The following is a 25200-nucleotide window of genomic DNA, read 5'->3' on the forward strand; positions in this document are numbered from 1 at the left end:
TAGCTCCTCTCACAAAATCTGTCTGGGACAGGGGGCTCTTGCCTACTTCTAGCACTCTGTAGATGTAACTCCATATTGCTCAAAACTTCTGTGGGCTTTAAAACAATATATTTATGTTGTATTATTGTTACATGATTTATTTAAAGGCAAAAGAAGTGTCTTGTGTGAAGAAGTTTCTGGCCTTGACAGTTCAGATGACATTCATGATGTAATGGTAGGATTACATATGTACTTATTTTTTTTTCTTGAAGTATATTTTTTAAAATATACGTAAGATAAGTTTTTGATTTTTTTTTATCTCATTAAATTCACTTCCTTTTACTGTCCAGCCACAGTGGGCCATATTCTGCCTGGATTCAATGGAGTTACACAAGGCAAAAATTTGCCTGTTGGATAGCGGAAGGAAATGCCAGCTAAAGTGCATCTACAGTAGGAAGAATTTGGCCCAGTAACAGCATGGGATGTATTTTTGATCTAGCAGATTGGTATGCAGTGCCCATCAAATGTATATGCAGCCCCTACTGAAGTAATTTATATTTTACTGTACATCAAATTAACTATGCACTGTCCAGTCTATTAATTGATAACCAAATCTGTGGTCTTGCCATTCAGGGAAGTTGCTTGACTGATTTATTAGTTAATCATTTAGTTAATCATTAGTTAATCATTTGCATTTACACACCACACACACCAACAACTTATTGCATGTACGTAATCCAGTAGCATACTGAGTGAAGCCACTGGCAGTCGTTTCTTTGACTGAAGTAGGAAGATGGCCCTATGGGGCTTACGAAAGAATCTTATACTTTTCAGGGTATTACTTGCCATCTAGTTTAGTCACTTGTAACTCACTGAAACTGTAAACCAACATTTCATTAAGTTTATCTGAGTCCAGAAGAGAGCACATATATGATAGGTTATGTGGCCATTACTACCTATTCATACCAAAGCTTTACCAAGTTATTTTGGCCATCTATTGTGTTGCACTTTCACTGATTATATAGTTCTGGAAGACAAGGATAATTGTCTCTACAGCAGTTCACATATGTCTCTGTGTGAATGGATGCTCAAGATATTAGTGATGCTACCCCGTGAACAAATGAGCTGTCTAGAAAATCACCCCATGAGCCAGTCAGTCACGCATTAAAAAAATGGGGCTTGAGCAGATGACACGAGAGCCTCCAAAGCAACTTTAATTTTTACTATTTTCTTTGGGACTGGGAGTTTCTCAAAAACTTAGACACATGTCCTGGAGCCTTAACATTCCACTGGTCCTGCAGGCAGAAGAGCATACATGCGTACGCATGTCAACAAGCCCTTATTTGTTATTCAGAGGAATTCACTTTGGAAATGCTCTAAGGAGCAGATAGAATTAAAAGGCTCTGTGACTGTACATGTTCTCCCAACTAAGTTATCACAGCTATGCCAGTGCACAGCTTCCTGTGTCCACAAAATGAAATCATGGGTATAACTTTGATATACTGCAGAAAATGAGCAGTTGGTATTGGATATATTAATAAAAGTTTCCTTGGTCTTAAATCTGTGGAATCATAATACAGGTTCTTTTTTGTGCCAGTCTAGGTTGGTAAGAAATGAAGAGACATCCTTTTTTTGGACTATAAAAAAGGATGCAATTAATTACCATAACCTACATTGTGATCAGATGCTGAATCATTATGCAAAAACTGGCTCCTTTACTACTAAAGTAAGTAGATAGTTAAAATCACTTGGCCTTTGGTGCTGTTCCCACAGTGCACATGGAGAACTTTATTGGTATTAGGTTTCATGAACAGATTATACAAGGTGAAGGGTTAGTGAGTGTTAGTGGTTTTTTTAAATTTATTTCCATATTAATGTGACCAACAGTAAGTGATATAAGAAGTCAAAGATAAAGACTTTACATATATGGGAGCAAATTCATCCCAGGTTATTCAGGAGGATGAATTTGGTTTTCTATTGATATGTAACCAGAGGGGCATGGTGGATTTTTTGAAATTCTAAAGGAACAATATCCATGTTCTCAGCTCTAAATGTGTGAGGCCCCAACCTGGCAGTCAGAGCCACCTGTGTAGACCCTTGCACCCATGTGAAGCCCTGTTGATTTCATTGGTGTTCTATGTGGCATACAAGACTCTGTCTGTGTGGATCCTATTGTAGAGCCCAAGTGAGCTGTATGGTTTGTGTGCTTGCTAAGTATATTGAATGATAGTGAGGTTTTTCGATTGCTGATTGATTTTTATAGGTGGTGATGGGGAAGGTTTGAGGGAAAGCTAGTTATTAGCTACGTTTTATTATTTGTTTTTGTGAACTTATGTCAAAAGCACCTAGGGCTTTTAAGATGGGTGTGGTACCGTTTTGTTATATTAATATTTTTAGCATCTAAATAGATTGTTGTGCTATAATTAATATAATTCTCAAATCTGTTTAAATTAGTGAATTAAACCCCAATGAAAGGCTTTGCTGTTCTTTTTTGAGTGCTTCCTCATGTCCATTCCATGCTAGGTGCGTGTGCGCCACATGCACAGTTGCTGGAGATTTTCGCCTTGGTGGTATCCATTGGCCTGGCTCTAGTGCCCTCTGGTGTTGCACATATGCATCGGTATAAGGGGTGCCGCTGCCCCTGTGCTCTCTGTTCCTTCTGTGACAGTTGCTGGAATGACCCTTCTTGCTATAGCAAGGCTTCTTTCCCTGTGGTTTGGACTTTCTCTGTTCATATTTTGTATAGTTATTATAGTTAGTATATATTGTTCTTAGATAGAGTTAGCATGGTGTTAGTAGTTGTCTCTATCGTTGAAGGACTTTTTGCCCCAGAGGCTTGGCATGCCCCAGTCCTTGGGTTTCAAGCCGTGTGCCCCAGGAGGCAAGCCGATGCCAATGAGAGACCTGCACTCTAGCTATCTAATGTGTCTGGGCAAGTCTGCCGATAAAGAGAAGTGCCAGATCTGCAGGGACTTCAGACCTCACACCAGAAAGGATAGCAATATTCGGCTGAAGGCCATTCTTATGGAGGAGGCCCTGAGGCCAGCCTCAGAGTTCAGCCACACTAAATCGGTGCCAAGCACCTTAACATCCGTGTAGAGTGCTTCCCTGGCACCGTGTTCTTCCCAGCACCGCTCTCCATTCTTGGTGCCGAAGAAGAGGCATAAAAACAATGCACCGAGAGGGTGTTCTCCGGTACAGAAGAGGGACAAGCGGGGAGTGCCTACCGTAGTGAGACCCATATTGGGCCACTCATCCTCGCTGAACCTCTGCGCCGCTGACTCTGCCTAGATAGCTGGGTCCGATACAGAACCCACCACTGACTCCCCAGAGCAGCCATGGGGTCAGGTGTCTGCTGGCCCCTTTGAGCCCTGGAGGCTTTCCAGGTGGCAAAGGACCTTCTGTCTCTGCCGATCCCACCGATCCCTCAAGTCCCCTCGTCAGCCAAGGCAACTGGGAACAGAAGGGAGCAAGGTGTGGTGAGCTCCACCATGGCACTGACCACTGCAGCGCCATCCAGGGGCAAGCCCTCCATGGTCCCGATGCAGCGTCCCCAGTTCCCTGGTATCACAGAAGCAGGTACTGCACTGCCATGGTTTTCAGGGGAAGAATCCTCTTCAGAGTCAGAAGTGGAATCCTGTGCTTCACCCAAAACCTAGCAGTACCCAGCCTACACACCAGACTACTGTACCGGCCCTTCTGCCAGTGCCTGGCCACCAGGCCACTGGCCGATGTGTGGCAGTACTGGAGTCCTTGGGGGTTTCCCCTGTCACCTGGCCCCCCCTTACCATTGTTCATACTCAGTGCTGTCAGAAAGGCAAGATATTGTCTCTTCCCATCCAGCACCAGACCCTAATTCTGGTACTGACCTCAGTGCCGATGTCCAGGAAATGGCCCCAAAGGACGTGGTGGAAGTAGAGGAGGAGGGAGCCCCACCTCTGGCTCAGGCCTCCTCCTCATCATCCCCAGACAAGGCGGTTGCAGACCCTAGTAACCCACTCCCTCAGGATGACTTCAGGGCCCACCAAGAGCTTCTGAAAAGCTGAACTGCGAACTTTGGCTTGGAAGTTGAGGAGCTTAAGGAGTCAGCACACAGCTGCAGCCTAATCTACATCCTGGCTGCAGCTCCTCCCTTCAGAGTGGCCTTGCCTGTTAACGAAGCTGTGATGGGCCTCATCAGAACACTGTAGTAGACTCCTTCTCTGCCCCCCCCACATGAAAAAGGGCAGAGAAGAAATACTATGTCCCAGCCAGGGGTTTGAATAGTTTTACTCGCACCCCTATTGCTGGGGTCCCTGGTAGTGTTGGCAATGAATGAGCGGGACAGAAAGGGACAGTTGAATGCAATCCCAAAAAATAAAAAGGCCAAGAGACAGGACTTGTTTGGACATAAGGTTTATTTGATGGGCAGTCTCCAGTTACGTATCTCCAACAAGCAGGTCCTGCTGGGGAGATACGATTTTAATCTGTGGGACTCATTGTCCAAATTTAAGAATTCCCTGCCGCAGTAGTCAAGACAGGAGTTCACGGCCATCTTAGAGGAGGGCAAGGCTGTGGCCAGGACCTCCCTCCAACTGACTCTGGATGCAGCTGACTCAGCAGCCAGGACTATGGCATCAGCAGTCACCATGAGGCGCTGTTCATGGCTCCATTCCTCTGGCATCCATCACGAAGTTCAGCAATCCATCCAGGACTCCCCCTTGGAGGGCACCTCCCTGTTCTCGGAACAGATGAACTCGAAGCTTCAGGGACTCAAGGGCCATTCTTCGTTTCTTGGGCCTTTACACAGCTCCAGCTTTCAGGAAGCACTTTAGGCCTCAGCAGCCTTCCCTCCCCCCGCCCCCACCTCCAGGTTCGTGGCGCCTTCCAGGCAGGAGCCCTAAAAAAGAAAAGAGAAGGGTTTTAAGCAACGCCAACCCCCGCCTCCTACCTCAGCTTCCCAGTCTGGCTCTCATAGATATCCTGGAAGGGCCAGGCAGGCTTTTGAAGGTCTGTCCAAGGGCAATATACCAGTCTTGACACCAGATCCATCCACACCCTTTGTTTTTGGACCACCTGTCACCCTTCAGCCCAGCGTAGTTATATACAACATTGGACCATTGGGTACTGAGTAACAATTGCTTACACCCTCCAATTTTCATTCACCCCTCCCTCCAACCTTCCATCCCTGTCCCTCTTCAGGGACCCTTCTCACGAGCAGCTTCTTGTCCAGGAGGTGCAAGCCCTCCTACGTGTGGGGCCATAGAGGAAGTTCTTCGAGACTTGAGAGGGAAGGGGTTTTATTCACGATATTTCTTAATCCTGAAGGCAAAGGGCAGTGTCTACAGCCCATCCTGGACCTGCGTTGTCTCAACAAATATCTCAAGAAACTGAGGTTCCACCTGCCCTCCCTGGTCTCCATTATTCCCTCCTGGAATCCAGGAGACTGGTATGCCGCCCTCGACTTAAAGAATGCTTATTTCCAAATCTCTGTCTTCCATGGGAACAGAAGATTTCTCAGGTTTGTTGTGGATCAACACTACTACCAATTCACCACTCTTCCCTTCGGCCTGTTGGCTGCCTCACGGGTCTTCACGAAGTGCATGGTGGTGGTAGCAGCCTTCCTCAGGCATCAAAGCATACAAATCTACCCATACCTTGACGACTGGCTGATCAAAGGTCAGTGGCAGGCTTAGGTGCAGCCCAGCATCAGTACACTCTGAGCCAACTTCCAGGTGCGGGTCTGTTGATTAAACAAGCAGAAGTCAACCCTTGTTCTGGTTCAGAGAATAGAATTTATTGGGGCAGTGCTTGAATTGACCCAGGCCAAAGCCTCCCTACCAGAAGCCCAATTCTGAGCTATGTTGGACCTGATTTCCAAGGTCATGATCCACCCAATAATGACTGCTTGGGTCTGCCTCAAACTATTGTGACACGTGGTGGCATGTACCTACGTGGTGCAGTTCGCAAGGCTACACCTCAAACCCCTCCAGATGAGGCTGGCGTCAGTCTACTTCCCAAGCAGACACTATCTGGACTCAATACTCACGATTCTGCCTCTGGTCCTCACTTGGCTGACCTGGTGGAGAGACCCAGGATCTGTAATTGAAGGGATACCCTTTGCTGACCCTCAGCCATCGATAACCCTAGTCTCAGACACATCAGACCTGGGGTGGAGAGCCCACCACAGCAATCTCAGGACCTCTGGTCCCAAGAAGAACTCTCCCTGCATATAAATGTCAGGGAACTCAGGGCAGTACGCTTGGCTTGCCAGGTGTTCCTTCCCCAGATCTTAAGCAAAGTGGTGCAGGTCCTGATGGACAACACTGCATCAACGTTTTACATCAAGCAGGGAGGGGCTCGATCTTCAGCCCTGTGCCAAAAGGTCCCCCAGCTGTGGGACTTCTGCATGAAACACGCCATTCACCTCGAGGTGTCACATCTCCCGGGAGCCTGAAACACACTGGCGGATTGCCTCAGCAGATCCTTTTCCTCTCGCCACGAGTGGTCTCTTCACCCGGAGGTCGTCAGTGTCATCTTCCAGAGGTGGGGGCCTCCCCAGAGGGGCCTGTTCGCCACCAGACAGAACAGGAAATACCATCAGTTCTGTTTGCTGCACAGGCACAGCATGGGCTCCCTCTCCGTTGCCTTCCTGCTCTTGTGGGCAGACCACCTACTGTACGCCTTCCCACCAGTTCTCTTGGGTTACAATTGCACTACCCAGCAAAGAACTGTTCATGTGGCAATAGCAGGGGAAGAAAGAGGAGGATAGATAGGGAGAGGTAGATTTTGAGGCGTTAGCTATAATTTTTAAAGTTCTAACTGGCTTGGGACTTGGTTACTTGACAAACAGCTTCCCACCCTATGCCATACTGCTACACTTACAACCAGCAAAGGTGCTAGAGCTTTGAGCTCCCTTTTTCTCTAAGGGTAGGTGGGGGGCCAGATGTTCTCCATTAAGGACCCTCAGCTCTCAAACTTGCCTTCTTAGTTTATCAGAGCTCAGATCTGTTGACCTTCCTGTCAGGCAGGAAAGCTTGCTTTTCCATCCAGGCATTTAGGCTCCAGTTCAGCAAGATACTTAAACACATGCTTAAGTCCATCTCCATTAAGGAAAGCAGTTAAGTATGTGCTTAAATTTTAAGCAGATGCTTAAATACCATTAAAGTATTGGACATAAGATGCTTAAATACCATTAAAGTATTGGTAATGTTAAACAAGCACTTAAGTGCTTTCCTGATTAAAGAATGGTTTGCTGGGCCTCAGGGAGGGGCTCATCTGAGGGAGAAGAGTATTTATTATTAGGATCAGAAGGGCATGGTAGGGATAGCTATGTATCTGTAATGGAGTGAGCAGCCTATTATTTGTTATGTTGAAGAATGATGTGTGGTTGCAAATGTTAATTGCAATGCAGGATGAGCACCTGTTAATGGAATTACATCCCTTTATAAACAGAAGGAATAAATACACAAATTTCAATAGAGGCCAAGACAGTGCTATCTGTCCTCTCTATCGGTGTATCAGAGAAAATGCCAAACCATCATCTGATCTCTTCCTTATTCTCTTTAAGATTGGACTTTGTTTGAATCTGAGAAATTTGCCATGGTATGTTCCAGCAAATCCAAATACCTTTTTCCCCCGCTGCTATGGTATTTGCATGGATGATGAGAAACATGATTTTATAGGTAAGTCATTTGAGTAGCTTCCATGTTCCGTCTCAGGCATTTCTCTATACTGATAACTTGATCTTGAAAGCAAGGGTCTAAGCAGTGTGGCCTGGATCCAGCAAAGCACACACTACAGTACTTTAAACATGTCAGGAGTCCAACTGAAGTTGATAGGACAACTCACATGCTTCAAGTTAAAACTTGTGCTTGTGTTTTGCTGGGTCAGAGCTAGAGTACTCAGTACCTGGCAGTACTGAGTCCAAACAGAGCCAATTTCTGCCCGCAGATTACTCCCACTCAGGTCCCAAAGAGCCTCACGCTTGTCTGAGCGAAACATCCTTGCTGAGTAGTTTTAGTTCTTACATATTTTCAAATTAAGGGCTACTGTCATGTACTAACTGGCCCATGTGGACCCTGCTGGCACATTCCTTAGTGTATATTAATGGTAGTACTGTTTGAGAAAGGACCACACTAAATACGGACTAGGGAACTTTTAGTGCACTTCAGCAGTGTCCACACAGGTGAGTTAGTGTATGGCACCCTAGTGTGCACTAGAATTTACACCCTTGGAGTGCAGACTAAAGCACAGTGTAGGCAAGCCTTTAGTTTGAAAATATGTATGAATTAAAACTATTCTGCTCCCAGTTACACTGGTGTAAATGCAGTATAGCCGCACTATTCGATAATAGGAGGAACACAAGGATGTTTACCCTACGGTAGATAATTTATTCCCTGAATCTTTCAGAAACCCGAAGTAAACCAATTAATCATTCTTCTGTCAGGTTCTAGCAATTAAGGCATAATTTTCATAACTGAGGAGTTCTGCCCGAAAGCAATTTTTAAACCTTCCTGCTGCATGAAAGAAGAGGATTAATGAAATAATTTCTTTGTTGCTTTTTAAATTGAGCTTCTGTTAATGAAGTTCAAACTAATTTATCACCTAAATCTAATACTGCTAGAATTTTTTTTTTTAAAGTCTTTTAGAGATGTGTGGGTTAGTGTCGGGTCAAGTTTATGAGCTGTTTGTTTGAAAACAGAAAAATATCTACTGTTTTGTGAAGGTTCATCATTCTTCACTCCACTGAAAATTTTATGTTGCATGACTGCAATACAAATTGAAAACAGTGTCTACACATTTTCAAGGCATCAGAAACACCCTGCAGTTGTTATAACTACTCTTGAGAGCCAAATATTTCAAGCGTCATAAATAAGTGATGTAACAAAAATTGTATTTTTGTTTAATGCTATGAAGTAAATTTAAAGTGGTGGTATATTACAGAGTGGTCTAAAAGGGATCTCAATACTTGACTATGACTATGGAATGTACAGGGCAGCTGGGAGGAGGTGGAAGGATTTAAAGGTGGCTCTTATGCTCCCCACTTTGTGATGCCAGTCAAGGGCCTGGCCTGAAGGCTGCTTTATTATATTTGCTACCAATTGCCCAAAGTGATTGGTAAAACAGTTGGTGTTCATGAAATCCTTGGCCATAGCCAACCACAACTATGTGCCACCAGAGGATTCCTGAAAACTGGGGTGATCTAAGGGCAGATATTTTGGATTGAAATCAGCTTTGCAGGGGTGGTACAGTATAAAGTGGTCACAGTGCATGAAAGAATCTGAGTTAGGATGTGCATATGACCAGTGATGAGCTGCCAAAATCTGAAGAACCGGTTCCTTCAGTTGCTCCAGGTCTTCGGCGCCGGGTCCTTTACTCGCTTCGGGTTTTCGGCGGCACTGAAGGATCCGCCACCAAAGTCCCGCCGAAGACCTGGAGCAAGTGAAGGACCCGCCACTGAAGACTCTGAGCGCCACCAGATGAGTAAAAATTAAAAAGGGATTCTCAGCCAGGGGAGCCTCCCCAGCCGGGAGCTCAGGCAGGCCGGACAGGATGCTCTTGCGGGCCGGATGTGGCCCGTGGGCTGGAGTTTGCCCAGTCCTTTAACAACTGGTTCTAAACTGGCTTCAAAATTTAACAACCCGTTCGTCCGAACCGGCGCGAACCGGCTCCAGCTCACCACTGCATATGACTTGTTCTTTTTACAGAAAATTATTTTGGTGTGGAGTAATGAGTCATTTCATTGAATGTATTACTTCAAAGGCAAAGTTCCTGCTCTGTTAATTTTTAATGCCAAGCCTCTTAAAATAGATGACATTACACAATACACCGTAGAAAGAACAGTAAATGTATGTATTTGAGCATATATTTTGTATAGGCAAATGTGTAAAACCACAAATTATCAAGAACATTTTTTAGTGAGTTTTCAGACTTTCATGATGCATTTTAAAATTTGATGGTAATATTCTACCATCTTTTAATGAGCTATTCAGATGGACGAAAGGTGGTTGATACTGTGATGGGCAAACTTCATAAGATTTTGATGTGTGGTTAGGTTCAGTTCAGATAAAATCCACAAAATCTAGGTGTTAGTGTAAGTTTATCTGAACTTTCCAAGCCCTGCCCACACATTCTTCAGTACACACACAGCCTCCTGCCCACTACTGGTCCTGGCTTTCTTTTGCCTCGTTATAGGTTGTCTTTGTTGAAGAGGTCTGACAATCTTCTACTCTGTCTTCTCTTTACATGGCAAACAGGCAGTAGACTACTTTCAGGTTTATTAAGTGGATTAGCCAGTCTCATTATTTCTCTTTGAAGGGACTGCAACTTGGTTCTTTCACCCCTAGGGGGTATTCTGGGAAAATGCAGCTATTTTGTTGTTCTGTGGGATTTCATTGGGGTCGGTCAGATGTCCCGCTGGATCCTCTGTTTGAGGGCTGACCACGTGGCTTGCTACCCCCTCAAATTCCTGGTGCTGACAATCTTCTGTGGGCTGGCAGCTTGACAAACCCATCCTATTTTTCTTAAGTAGGACCCAGAAATATTTTGCTGGTCACATGCTGCTGTCCCTTTCAACTCTATAGTGCTGTGTGATGGGGACACTTTATAGTCCAATAAATGACAGAATGAGGATTTCTAAATAGCACATTGCACACTGTGGATGCAGCTGTGATGGGTTCCCCCCGGGGTGCCACCTGGAACTGGGGTACCACTGAGGCTCCTGACCCACAAGCCTGGGCTCCCTCTCACACTGTACTGTTGTGACAAACTGCAAAGCTCTCACTATCATTCACACAGGTAGGGATACACCCAGCGGAAGTCACACAGAGGCTCTCAAACTACCAGCTTCCCAGCCTAGGATCCCGAGCAGTACTGTCCTACCCTGGTCAAATCTGGCCAGTATATGCATTTAAATCCCAGTTAGTCTCTCCCTCAATGTGAGGAGAACAATGCCCACTTATGGTAACCAAGCAGAGATTTTCTCCAACCACTCCAGTCAAAGATCACTGATTTAGATTAAAACATAAAATAAATGTATTCACTACAAAAGATAGATTTTAAGTAATAACTGATAGCAAACAGATCAAAGCAGATTATCTAGCAAATAAACAAAAATGCAACCTAAGCTTGATATACTAGACAGACTGGATATGAATAGCAGCTTTTCACCCAAACTGATGGTACAGGCAGACTTGTAGATCTTTAGGCACAAGCTGCATTAGCTGTACAGCTTGGATTTCTCAGGTCTTCATACATAGGCTCGAAATCCCTTTAGCCTGGGTTCAGCACTTCCCACAGTTCAGTCTTTGTTCCTCAGGTGTTTCCAGGAGTCTTCTTGTGTTGGGAATGAAGCACTACAGGTGATGTCACTCCCTGCCTTATATAGCTTTAGCATATGGCAGGAATCCTTTGTTTCAAAACTTGGTTCCCAGACCTGTTTGTTGAGAAATACTGACATCCCAAGATGAAGTCCAGAATCGTGTGACCTGGTCATATGTCCTTGTAGAGTCCTAGCAGCCATTACTTACAGCCTGTCTGTAGCGTTCTCAGGAAGACTCACCAGGTGGGGGATAAGCTTCTCCTCAGGCCTGTTGTTTTTCCTAATGGCTTATTGTCCTGAGGCCCTTCCCAACCAGCTATCTAGACTAAAAGCATCTTGTCTAGTGGGTGTTACCCAGGTGTAACTACGTTTGAAATACAGATACATAGTCAGTATTTATAACTTTAGATACAAAAATGATACATGTACATAAATAGGATAATCATATTAAGCAAATCATAACTTTTCCAATGACATCTCACATGACTTATCTTGCATAAAATACATCATACTTATGCTATAATCATATCAAAGTAATATCGTTATGAAGAATATGGGGTGAAGTGTCGCACCAGCATCAATATTCTTTCACAACATCATATCTCAGAAAGCCACAGATAAATGTGCTGGAATCACAGAATTGTAGGACTGGAAGGGACCTCAAGAGGTCATCTAGCCCAGTCCCCTGGACTCATGGCAAGACTAAGTTTTATCTAAACCATCCTTGACAGGTGTTTGTCTAACCTGCTCTTAAAAATCTCCAGTGATGGAGATTCCACAATCTCCCTAGGCAATTTATTCCAGTGCTTAACCACTCTGACAGGAAGCTTTTCCTAATGTCCAACCTAAACTGCCTTTGTTGCAATTTAAATCCATTGCTTTTTCTCCTATTCTCAGAGGTAAACGAGAACAATTTTTCTCCTCACTTAACGTCGTCCCAATTAATGTTGTTTCGTTGTTACGTTGCTGATCAATTAGAGAACATGCTCATTTAAAGTTGTGCAATGCTCCTTTATAACGTTGTTTGGCAGCCGCCTGCTTTGTCCACTGCTTGCAGAAAGAGCAGCCCATTGGAGCTAGCTGGTGGGGACTTGGAACCAGGTTGGGCCGGCAGCCCCACATCCGCTCCCTTAAGTTGTGGCAGTCATCCAACAGGCTATCAATTGCCAGGCAGTTCAGCTGTCCCTCCCCCCACTGCTGTGTGCTTCTCCTGCCCTCTGCCTTGGAGCTGTTCCCGGGACCTTCCTGCTTGCTGTGCAGGGAGGGGGGGAAAGAAGGGTGCTAATGTCAGGGTGTCCCCCTCCCGGTCCGCTCCTTTACCCCATCTCCACAGAGCAGGGGGAGGACACGACAGGGCTCAGGACTGAGGGAGCTTGCTGGCAGCAGCTGCTGTCTCAACTTGCTGATCTACTTAAAAAGGCAGTGTACTTAGAGTGCGGTCAGCGTACTTAAAGGGGCAATGCGTGTCTCATTCTCTCTTACACACACACAGTATGTGTCTCTGTCTCTCTCTGCCATGCTGTCTCCCCTCCCTCCATTCATGCTGCCTTGTAGAGCGTGAGGTTACATTAACAACAATGTGTTAACCCTTGAGGGTTCAGCCCATTGCTAGTTCATCATTTAGCAGTAAGTCATTCCCTGGGAAATATCCCACCCTCTTCCACCCTCTGACTTCAGAACCAAGCTTCAGAATCATCATTGCTGTGTACAGTATTAAATTGTTTGTTTAAAACTTGTAGTGTGTGTGTGTGTATGCATATATTAAAATATAGTATTTTATCTGCCAAAAAAAATTTCCCTGGAATCTAACCCTGCCTGTTTACATTAATTCTTATGGGGAAATTGGATTCATTTATCATCATTTCACTTAAAATAGCATTTTTCAGGAACATAACTACAACGTTAAGCGAGGAGTTACTGTACTAGGTTTTCTACTTTTTATAAAAGACTGATGTGTGGAGTAGAAAATAGTATTTGTGCTTATGAAAACCTCTAACAGGTTTTTCCCTTTGTGGACATTCTGTTTAGTGGATCAGAATCTAAAATAATATGTTGTTTGTTTTAGGGGACTTCAGAAATACAGCAGCATGTAGCATCCTCAAATGGGTCATCAGTCTTAATGCCTGTGATAAAAAAACACAGAAGTCTAAAGGAAAAGTTAATAAAGAAGATGTAGGCCAAAAGAAAGGTATTTCTTAAATATCAGTGTTAATATTACACAATTATTGGTGTGGAAAAAGGGCTGAAGAATATCTCGTTCATCTGTAATTAATCTGTATATTTTTTTTAGAGGACAAATATTAGCAGTTTACTTCAATAACTACAGTGGTCACCATTTAAAAAGTCAATATTTATCAACAGTTATCCCAATGGTATCTGAGAGACCATATTTATTTCTGACACCTGTAGATCTGCGACAGATAGGATCTGTTAAAAGACAGTTTTAAAAGGCCTTGTTCTCTACTGGAATCAAGCCATATATTAAAACTTTATGCATCTGAGAGTGCAGGAAAATTTTATTTTTATCTAATGCTTTTTTGTGTCCCTCAAGAGTAGCTTGTACATTCCCCTTCAATTTTTACAAATAGCTAAATCTCCTCCAAAGCTTATGCACTGAAAATAGGTTGTAATTAAGCAAAGTTAGCAAGGTTTTGTGCGGATAATTCTGGGGCTCGATCCTGCTCCATCTGATGTCAGTGAGAGGTTTTTGTCATTGACTTCAGTGAGTTAGCTCAGGTGTGGTGGCTGGGCTTTCAGAATTGAATAGACATGTAACTATGGAGCTATGCATCTAACCAGATGTGCATGGTTAATAGATGTGCCCATGGAACTTTCATAAAGGCAGCTGAGCCTGCTGCAAGGTGGCTGTGCACTTTGGGGGAAGTTAAACATTTGGGAGTATTTTGGGAAAGGAATTAAATGCCATACAAAGATTTCCACAGTGGTGGGGCTGGAGCTGAAAAGTTAGGCCATCCCAGGTATGTGTAGGTAGACACTGCTCCTTAGTGCTGGTCAGTGCTGCAGAGGCTAAGTTCGGGGAACTGCAAAAAAAAATACACACTGAAGGAAGAAAGAATGTTAATCTATGAGAAAGCAGATAAAGGTGTGGAAAGCTAAAGTGCTGTTTATCTAATAAAAGTGTAAGGAGGAAGTACAGACAGAAGAAAAATATGAGAAAACCAGACACAGTTCCAGCCCTGTCACATTAAATACACACAAACAGACTGCGTGGGACCTAGACCTGGGGCTAAACATCCATGTCATCCTGTTCATATTGCAAGGCTTCTGCCTTACACTGGAAATGGAAAAGAGGATTGACAGCTGTAAATGCTGTGTCTTCCACCGGTGGAATTAAAAATATGAATACACAGTAAGTTGCACATCTGATACATTCCACTTATAGTCATTGAGCCAGTGTGGGGGCATCAGGAGTAGCAGATGGGAGAGAGATATTTGTAAGTTGCTAGCAATACAACAGTGCAATAAGGTACATCCCCATGCACATGTAGCTCATAAGAGTGATATCAAGTTTCCCTATCTCATGGGTAGCCTTCTTGCATGATTACTCCTGGTGGAATTCTGTGCCACTGCATGTGTGCAGAATTCATGTCCCCCACAGATTTCTTTGCTTCCCTGCAGAAAAATGACTTTCTGACGGGGAAGTAAAGGGAAGCTTCAAGAGAAGTCATGCACCGTTCCATAACTGCGCTGGTACATCGTTTCAGGCAACCAGAGCAGCTGCCTGAGAGGTAAATCCCCTCCGGGCTGGGGATACCTCAGCAGTGGCTTGTATGCTGAGCGAGGAACAGCTGCTAGTCCCGGCTGGGCTGGAGGCAGGAGAGGACGGGACTTCCTCTTCCTCTACAAGGAGTGGCTGAGGCTGTGTCAGACCCACCCCCAGAAACCTCCCCCAGCTGCAGGAAGCTCAGCATCCTCCCCTGCTTCCTGCCCCCATCACTCCTCAGCTGTGGGGGGAGGGGTCACTGTAAGGGAGCTGCTCCCCCATCCGCCCAACCCCCATGCATCCAGACCTCCCATATCCAGACACCCCCGCCAAGTCTCACCCTGTACACCCAGAACCCCCCTCGCCCTCCATAGCCGATTGAACCTCAACCCCTGAATCTGGAGCTCCCTGCACACAGATGCCCTGCCTCCAGATTCTCACCCCTGCACTCAGACCAACCTCCTGCTGAGCTCCCTGCACTCAAACCCCCACCCTGATGAACCCCATCCCTTTCACCACCCTGAGCCCCTACATTCAGACCCCCACACCACTGACCCCCAATTAGCTGCACTCAGACTCCCACCCCACCAAGCCCCCTTACCCAGTGCCCAGACCCCCCCCACTGAACCCCAACCACTTTCACCTAGCAGCCCATGCAGAGTCCCATTGCCTCTGCACCTGGACCCCCCACCCCCATGAGCCTCTGTGCATCCAGATCCCCCCACACCTAGACTGAGCTGCCTGCACCCAGATTGTCCCACACAGAATCCTCTCATCCCACACCTAGATCCCCCCACAGTAAGCCCCTCCACACTTGGATCCTTCCTGGTTGAGCCTGCCTGTCTCACACCAGGTGTGCCTCGCACAGAGGGGCAGGGCCTCAGGGTGTTTATGGGGTAGGCCCAGGCCTTGTACTATGTCAGGGTTGGGTGCAGCCACTGAGTCTGTGTCCCCAGGGTGGGGAGGTTGCAGGGTCATCTCCCACCTTCGTGCAGCCAGTGGCCTGTGCTCCCCACTGCCATGCTAGAGCCTCTGCATTTATTTATTGACAAATAAAACTTGCAAAATTTTGCAGAATTTTAAAATACTGTGCACAGAATTTTTAATTTTTTGGCGCAGAAAATACCCTCAGGAGTAACCATGATGGACTAGACTAGAACACCACTGTTTCTTCTTGGCAGGCATCCTGTCGCCCTCACACTGGGCTTTTAGTCCTGCTTTAAGTGGCAGTCTCAATGTAACTTCAACTAGGGAGTCATTGCAAACACCTTCTGAATGTATTCATTTTTCCTTTCTCCTTTTATTTCTGTTGTACAAAACAATAAAAACTCTCAAACTGAAAAAAGAAATCTATTGCAGCCAGAAAAAAGCCATCAAATATGAGAGGTTCCCCATATGTTAGGGAAGACTTGCTTCTCTAATTGTACGCATGTTCCAGAAATGTACTTACCTCACTGACATGTCCTAAATCATCCTGCTTTTTTTAGATCCTGTAGATTCTGATGAAAAGGAAATCAAGCAGCTTCCTGGAAAACTAATAGACATGGCTTGCCAGGTGTGTGAAACCTACCTGGGGCAGATGGAACACAAGGACATTGACACAGCAATGGACGCTTCTGCAGTTCTTAGTGAGGAGGAATGGAAAGACTTAATTGAACAGTACTACTGTCTCATTCAGTAAGATTTCACAACTCCAATTAACTGTATTGAATGAAAGTCCTGATTAAGGGTTAGGTTATAATTCCCTTACTCACATATGAATATGAATAGTATTTTACCCCACAAATAGCCCCATTGTGAATAAATGTATCACATTTTGACCCTAAATGTAAATTCAGATTAGAAATAAACCCTTAATTCCAATAAGAAATACTGTAATCGTAGAATCATGGAAGATGAGGAGAGGAGGTCATCCAGGATGGCGGAGATCTCAGGAGGTCATCCAGTCCAACTCCCAATATGTTGTCAAGCATCAGAGGGGTAGCCGTGTTAGTCTGTGTCCACAAAAACCACAAAGAGTCCGGTGGCATCTTAAAAACTAACATTTATTTGGGCATAAGCTTTTGTGGGTAAAAAACCCACTTCTTCAGATGCAAGGAATGAAAATTACAGATACAGGCATAAATATACTGGCACATGAAGAGAAGGGAGTTACCTTACAAGTGGAGAACCAGGGCTGACAAGGCCAATTCAGTCAGGGTGGATGTGGTCCCCTCCCAAGAACTGATGAGGAGGTGTCAATACCAAGAGAGGGAAAATTGCTTTTGCAGTGAGCCAACCACTCCCACTCCCTATTCAAGCCCACATGAATGGTGTGAAGTTTGCAAATGAATTGTAGCTCTGCAGTTTCTCTTTGAAGTCTGTTTTTGAAGTTTTTTTGTTGAAGGATGGCTACTTTTAAATCTGTTATTGAATGTCCAGGGAGATTGAAGTGTTCTCCTCTTGGCTTTTGTATATTACTATTCCTGATGTCTGATTTGTGTCCATTTATTCTTTTACTTAGAGACTGTCCGGTTTGGCCAGTGTACACGGCAGAGGGGCATTGCTGGCACATGATGGCATATATCATATTAGTAGATGTGCAGGTGAATGAGCCCCTGATGGTGTGGCTGATGTGGTTGGTCCTATGATGGTGTCTCTAGAGTAGATCTGGGGACGGACTAGGCAACAGTGTTTGTTACAGAGATTGGTTCCTGGGTTAGTGTTTCTGTGGTGTGGTGTGTAGTTGCCGGTGAGTATTTGCCTCAGGTTGGGAGGCTGTTTGTAAGCGAGGACTGGCCTGTCTCCCAAGTTCTGTGAGAGTGGGGGATCATTTTCCAGGAGAGGTTGTAGATCATTGATGATGTGCTGGAGAGGTTTTAGCTGGGGGCTGTACATGATGGCCAGTGGTGTTCCGTTATTTTCCTTGTTGGATCTGTCCTGTAATAGGTGACTTCTGGGTGGATCCTGCTGTAAAATTGCCAATGCCTGAGATGAGTGGCTGGCTCACTACAAAAGCAATTTTCCCTCTCTTGTTATTGACACCTCCTCATCAATTATTGGGAGTGGACCACATCCACCCTGACTGAATTGGCCTTGTTATCACTGGTTCTCCACTTATAAGGTAACTCCCTTCTCTTCATGTGCCAGTATATTTATGCCTGTATCTCTAATTTTCACTCCATGCATCTGAAGAAGTGGGTTTTTACCCATGAAATCTTATGCCCAAATAAATCTGTTAGTCTTTAAGGTGCCACTGGACTCCTTGTTGTTTTTGTAATATGTTGCACATCTATAGCTCTAGAAGTCTACTTTCGCCATCTCCTACTCAAGGAATATATTCAACACACCACTGAACAGCACACTGATCCTACCAACATTACAAGAAGAATAATTCTGCGTGGACTCCTCCTGATGGTCGAAATGACAGACCTGGACTTCTACATAGAGTGCTTCCGCAGACGTGCACAGGCTGAAATTGTGTACAAACAGCATCACTTGCCCCAATAACCTCAGCCGTACAGAACTTAATGCCATCCACAGCCTCAGAAACAACTCTGACATTATAATTAAAGGGCCTGACAAAAGAGGTGCTGTAGTCATCATGAAATCTGTTAGTCTTTAAGATGCCACCAGACTTCTCGTTGTTTTTGTGGATACAGACTAACACGGCTATCCCTTTGATCTATAGCTCTATTCATCAAAGGAACTCAAAGCACTATACAGATATATAGGGTCAGATCCTCAGCTGGCGTAAATCAGTGTATACTGATTTTAATGAAGTTACTAAACTTAGCACATTGAAGGTCTACCATAGTACACAGCTTAGCTGTGCACAGCCGTACTACACAACAGTTCAGGATGGAAGGACAGGGCACTGTTTACATTTGAAACTACAGAGAGAACTTATGTAGGCAACATGGAATTATCTGAGGTGTACTCTGGCCAGGACAGTCAGGTTTTAACATGCGTATTCTTACGAAAAGTGCAGTGGGATTGTTCTATTCAGATTTTTATGGGGCCACTTATACCATAATGTCTGAGTGCCTTCCAGTAAACTATATGATTATACATCTTTCTTGTGATGTTTGTTCTCTCATCCACTCCCAGAGGGAAAAGTGTGCACACCAGAGTACCTTGTTTTGATAGTGTGTCCTTTTTAAAAAAAAAAAAATATGCCTGTTGCTATGTGTTCATATTAGAGAAGGCAAGGTCAATGAACTGTGCTTTGATATAGAGCAGAAAGTGGAAAGGTTTATGATAGTCCTTAGTGCCTGGGGGAGTTCATACCACATTCTTGGACAGTCCCAAGGGAAAGTTCTATCTCCCACACAGACAAGTTTTACTGTTGAGGATTCCATTGTTCCAGGGGAGCATAGTTGTGGACCACAGTCTTCGTCCTGGAGTTTTAAATAGTCTTTTAGATATCCTGGGCATAGAATAAGGTCCAGGACCTTGAACCTGATTCATTATTCTATGGGAAGCCAGTATCGGGATTGGAGGACAGGTTTGATATGTTCCCAGTAGCCTATGTTGCTGAGGAGAAATGCTGTAGCATTCTGTACTAGCTGAAGTTTCCTAAATACTGATGGCTTTGTGCCCAGATACATTGCACTGCTGTAATCCAGCCAAGAGATGATGCAGGCTGAATAACTGAGGCTAGGTCTTTGTCCACCAGGATGGAACAGTGTTTCCTAGCCAAGCAAAAGATGGTAGAAAGTGTTACTAGTGGATAATGCTATGTGAGAGCTCTGTGTCAGCAAGAAATCCAAGAGTATATGCTGAATTGACCAATTGTGGGTGTGTATCTTCAACCAATGTGGACTGCACTGTGGCTGTAAGATCTTCAAAGATAACAGAATGTAGGGAATCATTAAGAAATGGATAGATAATAAGACAGAAAATATCATCTTGCCTCTATATAAATCCATGGTACGCCCACATCTTGAATACTGCATGCAGGTGTGGTCGCCCCATCTCAAAAAAGATATATTGGAATTGGAAAAGATTCAGAAAAGGACAACAAAATGATTAGGGACATGGAACAGCTTCCATAAGAGGAAAGGTTAATAAGACTGGGACTTTTCATCTTGGAAAAGAGACAACTCATGGGGGGATATGAAGGAGGTCTATAAAATCATGACTGGTATGGAGAAAGTAAATAAGACAGTGTTATTTACTCCTCCTCATAACACAAGAACTAGGGATCACCAAATGAGATTAATAGGCACCAGGTTAAAGCAAACAAAAGGAAATATTTCTTCACACAACACACAGTCAACCTGTGGAACTCTTTGCCAGAGAATGTTGTGGAGGCCAAGACTATAAAAGGGTTAAAAAAGACAGATAAATTCATGGAAGATAGGTCCATCAATGGCTATTAGCCAGGATGGGAAGGGATGAAGTCCCTAGCCTTTGTTTGCCAAAAGCTGGGAATAGGTGACGGGATGGATCACTTGATGATTACCTGTTCTGTTTATTCTCTCTGGGGCACCTGGCATTGACTGTTGTCAGAAGACAGGATACTGGGCTAGATGGAACTTTGGTCTGACTCAGTATGGCTGTTCTTATGTTCATCTTATGTTCTAAAATGCTTTCCTCTGCCCCACCAGCATCACCTTTGTCTGTCTTACGTTCAGCTTCATCCAAGAGCTGAACTCAACCGAGCTCTGGTGGTAGCATTGCAGTTGTGTGTGGTGAATGATCGGAAGATCTATGCATCACCTACATATTGCCGGCATATGAGTCTGTGTTGCATCTAGTGGTTCCATATAGATTTTGAAAAAGATCAGAGAGCGAATTGATCCTTGTGGAACCGCACAAGTCAGGTGTCTAGTTGTGGAGGTGCAGTTTCCCATCACTCACTACTTGTTGGGATCATCTTTTCAAGAAGGACTTAAACCATTTTAGCGTATACCCTGGGTCCCTGCCACCTGTCTCAGGAAAGATAGTGGAATCTCACGGTCAGCAGTGTTGAATGCTGCACAGAGGTCCAGGAGAATGAGAATAGATGTCTGTCCTCTATCCTTTGACAGATCATCCACGACAATGGGTTCAGTTCCGTGTCCTGGCCTGAATCCAGATTGATCCAGGTCTAGAAGGTTACCCTCAATCGGAGGAGCTCATTTTTGGCCTTTTGGTAGCTTCGCTATGAACTGCTCAGGAATGGGAGGATTGACGATAGGTGGTAGTTGGCTAGGACTAAACTATGCAAGGTGGGTTTCTTTAGTGTAGGTTGGACTATTCCATGTTTGAAGGAGGAAAGAAAGATTCCTTCTCTGAATGAGGCATTGGTTCATTCAGTTGGAGTGGTACCAGTTGTTCATGACACTCTTTCACAAGCCATGAAGGGCATGGGTCAGATTCACAAGTCTTGGGTCAAGACTCCTTTAGGGTGTCCATAACTTCGTGCTGAGTGAATGTCCTGAACACTGGGAATGCAAGTAAGCTCTTGGTTGGTGGAAGTAGAGCAGATCCATCCTGTTTGAGAAGACTTCTCGAATGGGTGTGATATTTTCAGTTAAGTAGGATGATAGTTCTTAAGAGTGCTTGGTGCTTGACTCTGATAAAGGTTGCAGGCATTCAGGATTGATGTGGCAGTTTATCACCCTGGGTAGCTCCTTGGGGTGGGATTTGGCAGCCTCAGTGGAGGCTGATAGGAAGGTTCCCTTGGTCTGTAATATAGCTCAGCATAGGCTTTGAGGAATTCATTATGTGTCACCCTGTCTGAATCAGCCTTTGTTTTCTTCCACTGGCACTCAGTTTTCCACTCTTGTCTTCATCCAGCACAGGGTATCAGAAAACCAAGGAGAACTGTGTGTTGATGGGGAGAAAGGGACTGTTTTGGGGCAGCGTGTTAATGGCTGCAGACAGTATAGAATGGTAAAAGAAAAGGAGTACTTGTGGCACCTTAGAGACTAACAAATTTATTTGAGCATAAGCTTTCGTGAGTTACAGCTCACTTCATCGGATGCATTCAATGGAAAATACAGTGGGGAGATTTATATACACACACAGAGAACATGAAACAATGGGTGTTACCATACACACTGTAAGGAGAGTGATGACTCAAGATGACCTATTACCAGCAGGAGAGCGGGGGGGTAGGGGGAGGGGAAGAAAACCTTTTGTAGTGATAATCAAGGTGGGCCATTTCCAGCAGTTGACAAGAACGTCTGAGGAACAGTGGGGGGTGGTCAAACTGGACAGTCTCTATGTAAAAGAATAAATGGACACAAATCAGACGTCAAGAATTATAACATTCAAAAACCAATCGGAGAACACTTCAGTCTTTCTGGTCCCTCGATTACAGACCTAAGAGTAGCTATTCTTCAACAAAAAAAACTTCAAAAACAGACTCCAACGAGAGACTGCTGAATTGGAGTTAATTTGCAAACTGGATACAATTAACTTAGGCTTGAATAGAGACTGGGAGTGGATGGATCACTACACAAAGTAAAACTATTTCCCCATGTTATTTCCCCCCCCCCACACTGTTCCTCAGACGTTCTTGTCAACTGCTGGAAATGGCCCACCTTGATGATCACTACAAAAGGTTTCTCCCCCTAAATCCCCCTGCTCTCCTGCTGGTAATAGCTCATCTTAAGTGATCACTCTCCTTACAGTGTGTATGGTAACACCCATTGTTTCATGTTCTCTGTGTATATAAATCTCTCCACTGTATTTTCCACTGAATGCATCTGATGAAGTGAGCTGTAGCTCACGAAAGCTTACGCTCAAATAAATTTGTTAGTCTCTAAGGTGCCACAAGTACTCCTTTTCTTTTTGCGAATACAGACTAACACAGCTGCTACTCTGAAACCTGTCATTATAGAATGGTAATGATTCATCAGGTTCTTGACTCCTTTTTCTGTGGGTTGGGTCTTTTAGCAGACTTTGAAATTCATTGGAGTCTGTGAGTCATCGTGGTCGGATCAGGATAATTGTTCTTTCTTGTTGCCTGAACAATAGAAGGTCTCTGACCACTGCCATAATGATGTGATCATTAGTGTTCAGGAGACTGACATCTTGGTTTTAAATCTCATCTATTAGATGATACTTCCAGCAACACAGTGCTTCCCAAACCATATTGGGTGCATTGTTTTAGTACTGGTTTGGAGGGGTATCTGTACAACCTCTTCTTCCAACAGTATCAAGGTGTCTGAAGGCCTACCATCTAAGTACTGATTGAGCCTGACCCTGCTGAGGTAGATGAGGTATGACAGGTTCACAGCACAGAGTGGCACAAAGCCGGTTGCCAGACATAAAGATTATTTACCTTTTTTTTCCTCCTCTCCCCCAGAATGTGAAGGCCAATATTCTCAAATGGCTGAAACCACAACTTATCTATATTTGTAAGATTTGATGTTTTTAAATGTTTGTATACAGCAGCTATGATCTTACCCTAGCCATCACCTTGATAACTAAGCAATTAACAAATATAGATTCTGATCCTGCAAGATGCTGAGACCTCTCGAGAAGCATCCACCCTCCCTGAACTCGCATTTTATTTAAGCATGAGTTGAGTGGAGTGAGCACCGTTCGGTGCGCACTCAGCACCTTTCAGGATCAGGAGAGCATACAGGACCAGAAGTGTTTACAGGGAAAAAGAGCTCAGATAACTCAATGCACATGCACACGGGCCAAGGATTACATAGATTACATTCTCAAGTACTCTTTTTGTTCTGTCTTTGTACCTAGCACAGAGGGTTCTTGGTTTATGATTGGTGTCCCAAAGCACTACCACAATATAGATAATAAATAACAGTATTACTATTTATTCATTAACCATCCAAAAGTGTGCTGGGTACCACACACACACACAACAAAGACACAGTCCTACCTTGAAGAGTTCATATTCTATGATTTTGATGAGACACAGTTTGTGAAGACATATATTCCTTTATGTTTTATGCTGTCTATGCAATTAAGAGTCTAGAAAAGAAAGGTGAGACTAGCCTTGACTTTCCTAGTGTTCAGATACTGGGTGCCAATTCTTCTCATGCTGCCCTGCCTGCCCAGGGCTGTCTACATATTGGATCTAACCCCTCTATATGTTGTTTAAAGAAAAAAATCCCCCTTCTTTCAGCCTGCAATTAACCTCACTCCTGTGCTTTTCATAGTTCACGTTACCCCATTATTGCAAGTTTTTATAAGAAGATTATTTCCTTAATAACAGAACTTTCCTGACACAATACCCAAAATAAATGAGCTCAGTAACCTGAGAGACTTATTTCTGTAAATCCATAATCTAATAATTTCTATCACTGTAGCAAGAAACACTTCATACTGTACTTTGGGGGGGAAAAAGCAATATTGACAGCTGTATAAACTAAGTTCATAAAATGCTTCTTCTAAAATAGTTTTGCGTAAAGTATTACCTTTTAAAATTTTGTTTGTTTGTAGTGAAGGTGCTGTCATTTGTAGTGCACATAATTACATTACACAATGTCAAAAGATTCTAAGCAAAATCATGGCTACAAGCCCACATCGAGACATAGATGGTAACCACAATATCTGGATTATTAAACCAGGAGCAAAATCTCGTGGCAGAGGTAAGAGCTTCCTTTGTTTTTTAATTTAAAGTGTTTATTATTACCCAAAGTTGTAGGGTATCATCTGGAGAGGCAACTTGCAAATGTACTGTGTACATCTGCTGTTCGTCCCACCAGGCCATTCATAACTGCATAAACATTTTCAATCAGAACCTTTCCCATTTTCTATGCAACAGTCATTTTTACACAGTTTTCAACATCTTCCTTCTGTTACTTTGTGTATCTTGGGGAAGGAATAGCAGAAGGAAAACTTGTCAAATCCAGCAAAGAACTTTAAATATGTGCTGAAGTACATGCATGTGAGTAGTCTTATTGTTTTCAATGAAAGTCCTTTCGGTTAAGGTCAGTGGAACTACTCACATGCTTAAAGTTGAGAACATGCTTAAATGCTTTGCTGGATTAGGCCCATAATCTCTAGGTTGCAGATAAGCTTTTCAGGGGTCAGGTAAAATATATGTCTTTGTTTGTCTGAACGATAAAGGTTTAAAAAACATAATTAATGCAAGCAACCTGGAGGTTTTTTGTTTTTTGTTTAATTCTACCATAACAGGTCTCTTCCTGATGATCTCTCAATATTCCACTATTGTTCCTGCATGCATAAGTAGGATAAATGGAAATTCTCATTCGTGTATAATCTCTCATTTTCGTACACTGTCAGCTGC

General features: G+C 43.9%; 1 protein-coding gene across 1 annotated transcript in view; it reads left to right on the top strand.

The window, feature by feature from the left end:
* The window catches only part of TTLL8 (tubulin tyrosine ligase like 8), a 60373-nt gene that overhangs the window by 22444 nt on the left and 12729 nt on the right, over positions 1-25200 (top strand). The window contains exons 6-11 of the mRNA XM_043496167.1: positions 147-214; positions 1577-1705; positions 7529-7643; positions 13347-13469; positions 16493-16682; positions 24390-24538. Of these exons, the coding sequence (XP_043352102.1) occupies positions 147-214; positions 1577-1705; positions 7529-7643; positions 13347-13469; positions 16493-16682; positions 24390-24538 (774 nt within the window). The remainder of the gene's footprint in view (positions 1-146; positions 215-1576; positions 1706-7528; positions 7644-13346; positions 13470-16492; positions 16683-24389; positions 24539-25200) is intronic.

Source organism: Dermochelys coriacea, chromosome 1 (assembly GCF_009764565.3).
Source record: "Dermochelys coriacea isolate rDerCor1 chromosome 1, rDerCor1.pri.v4, whole genome shotgun sequence".
Lineage (NCBI taxonomy): Eukaryota > Metazoa > Chordata > Testudines > Dermochelyidae > Dermochelys > Dermochelys coriacea.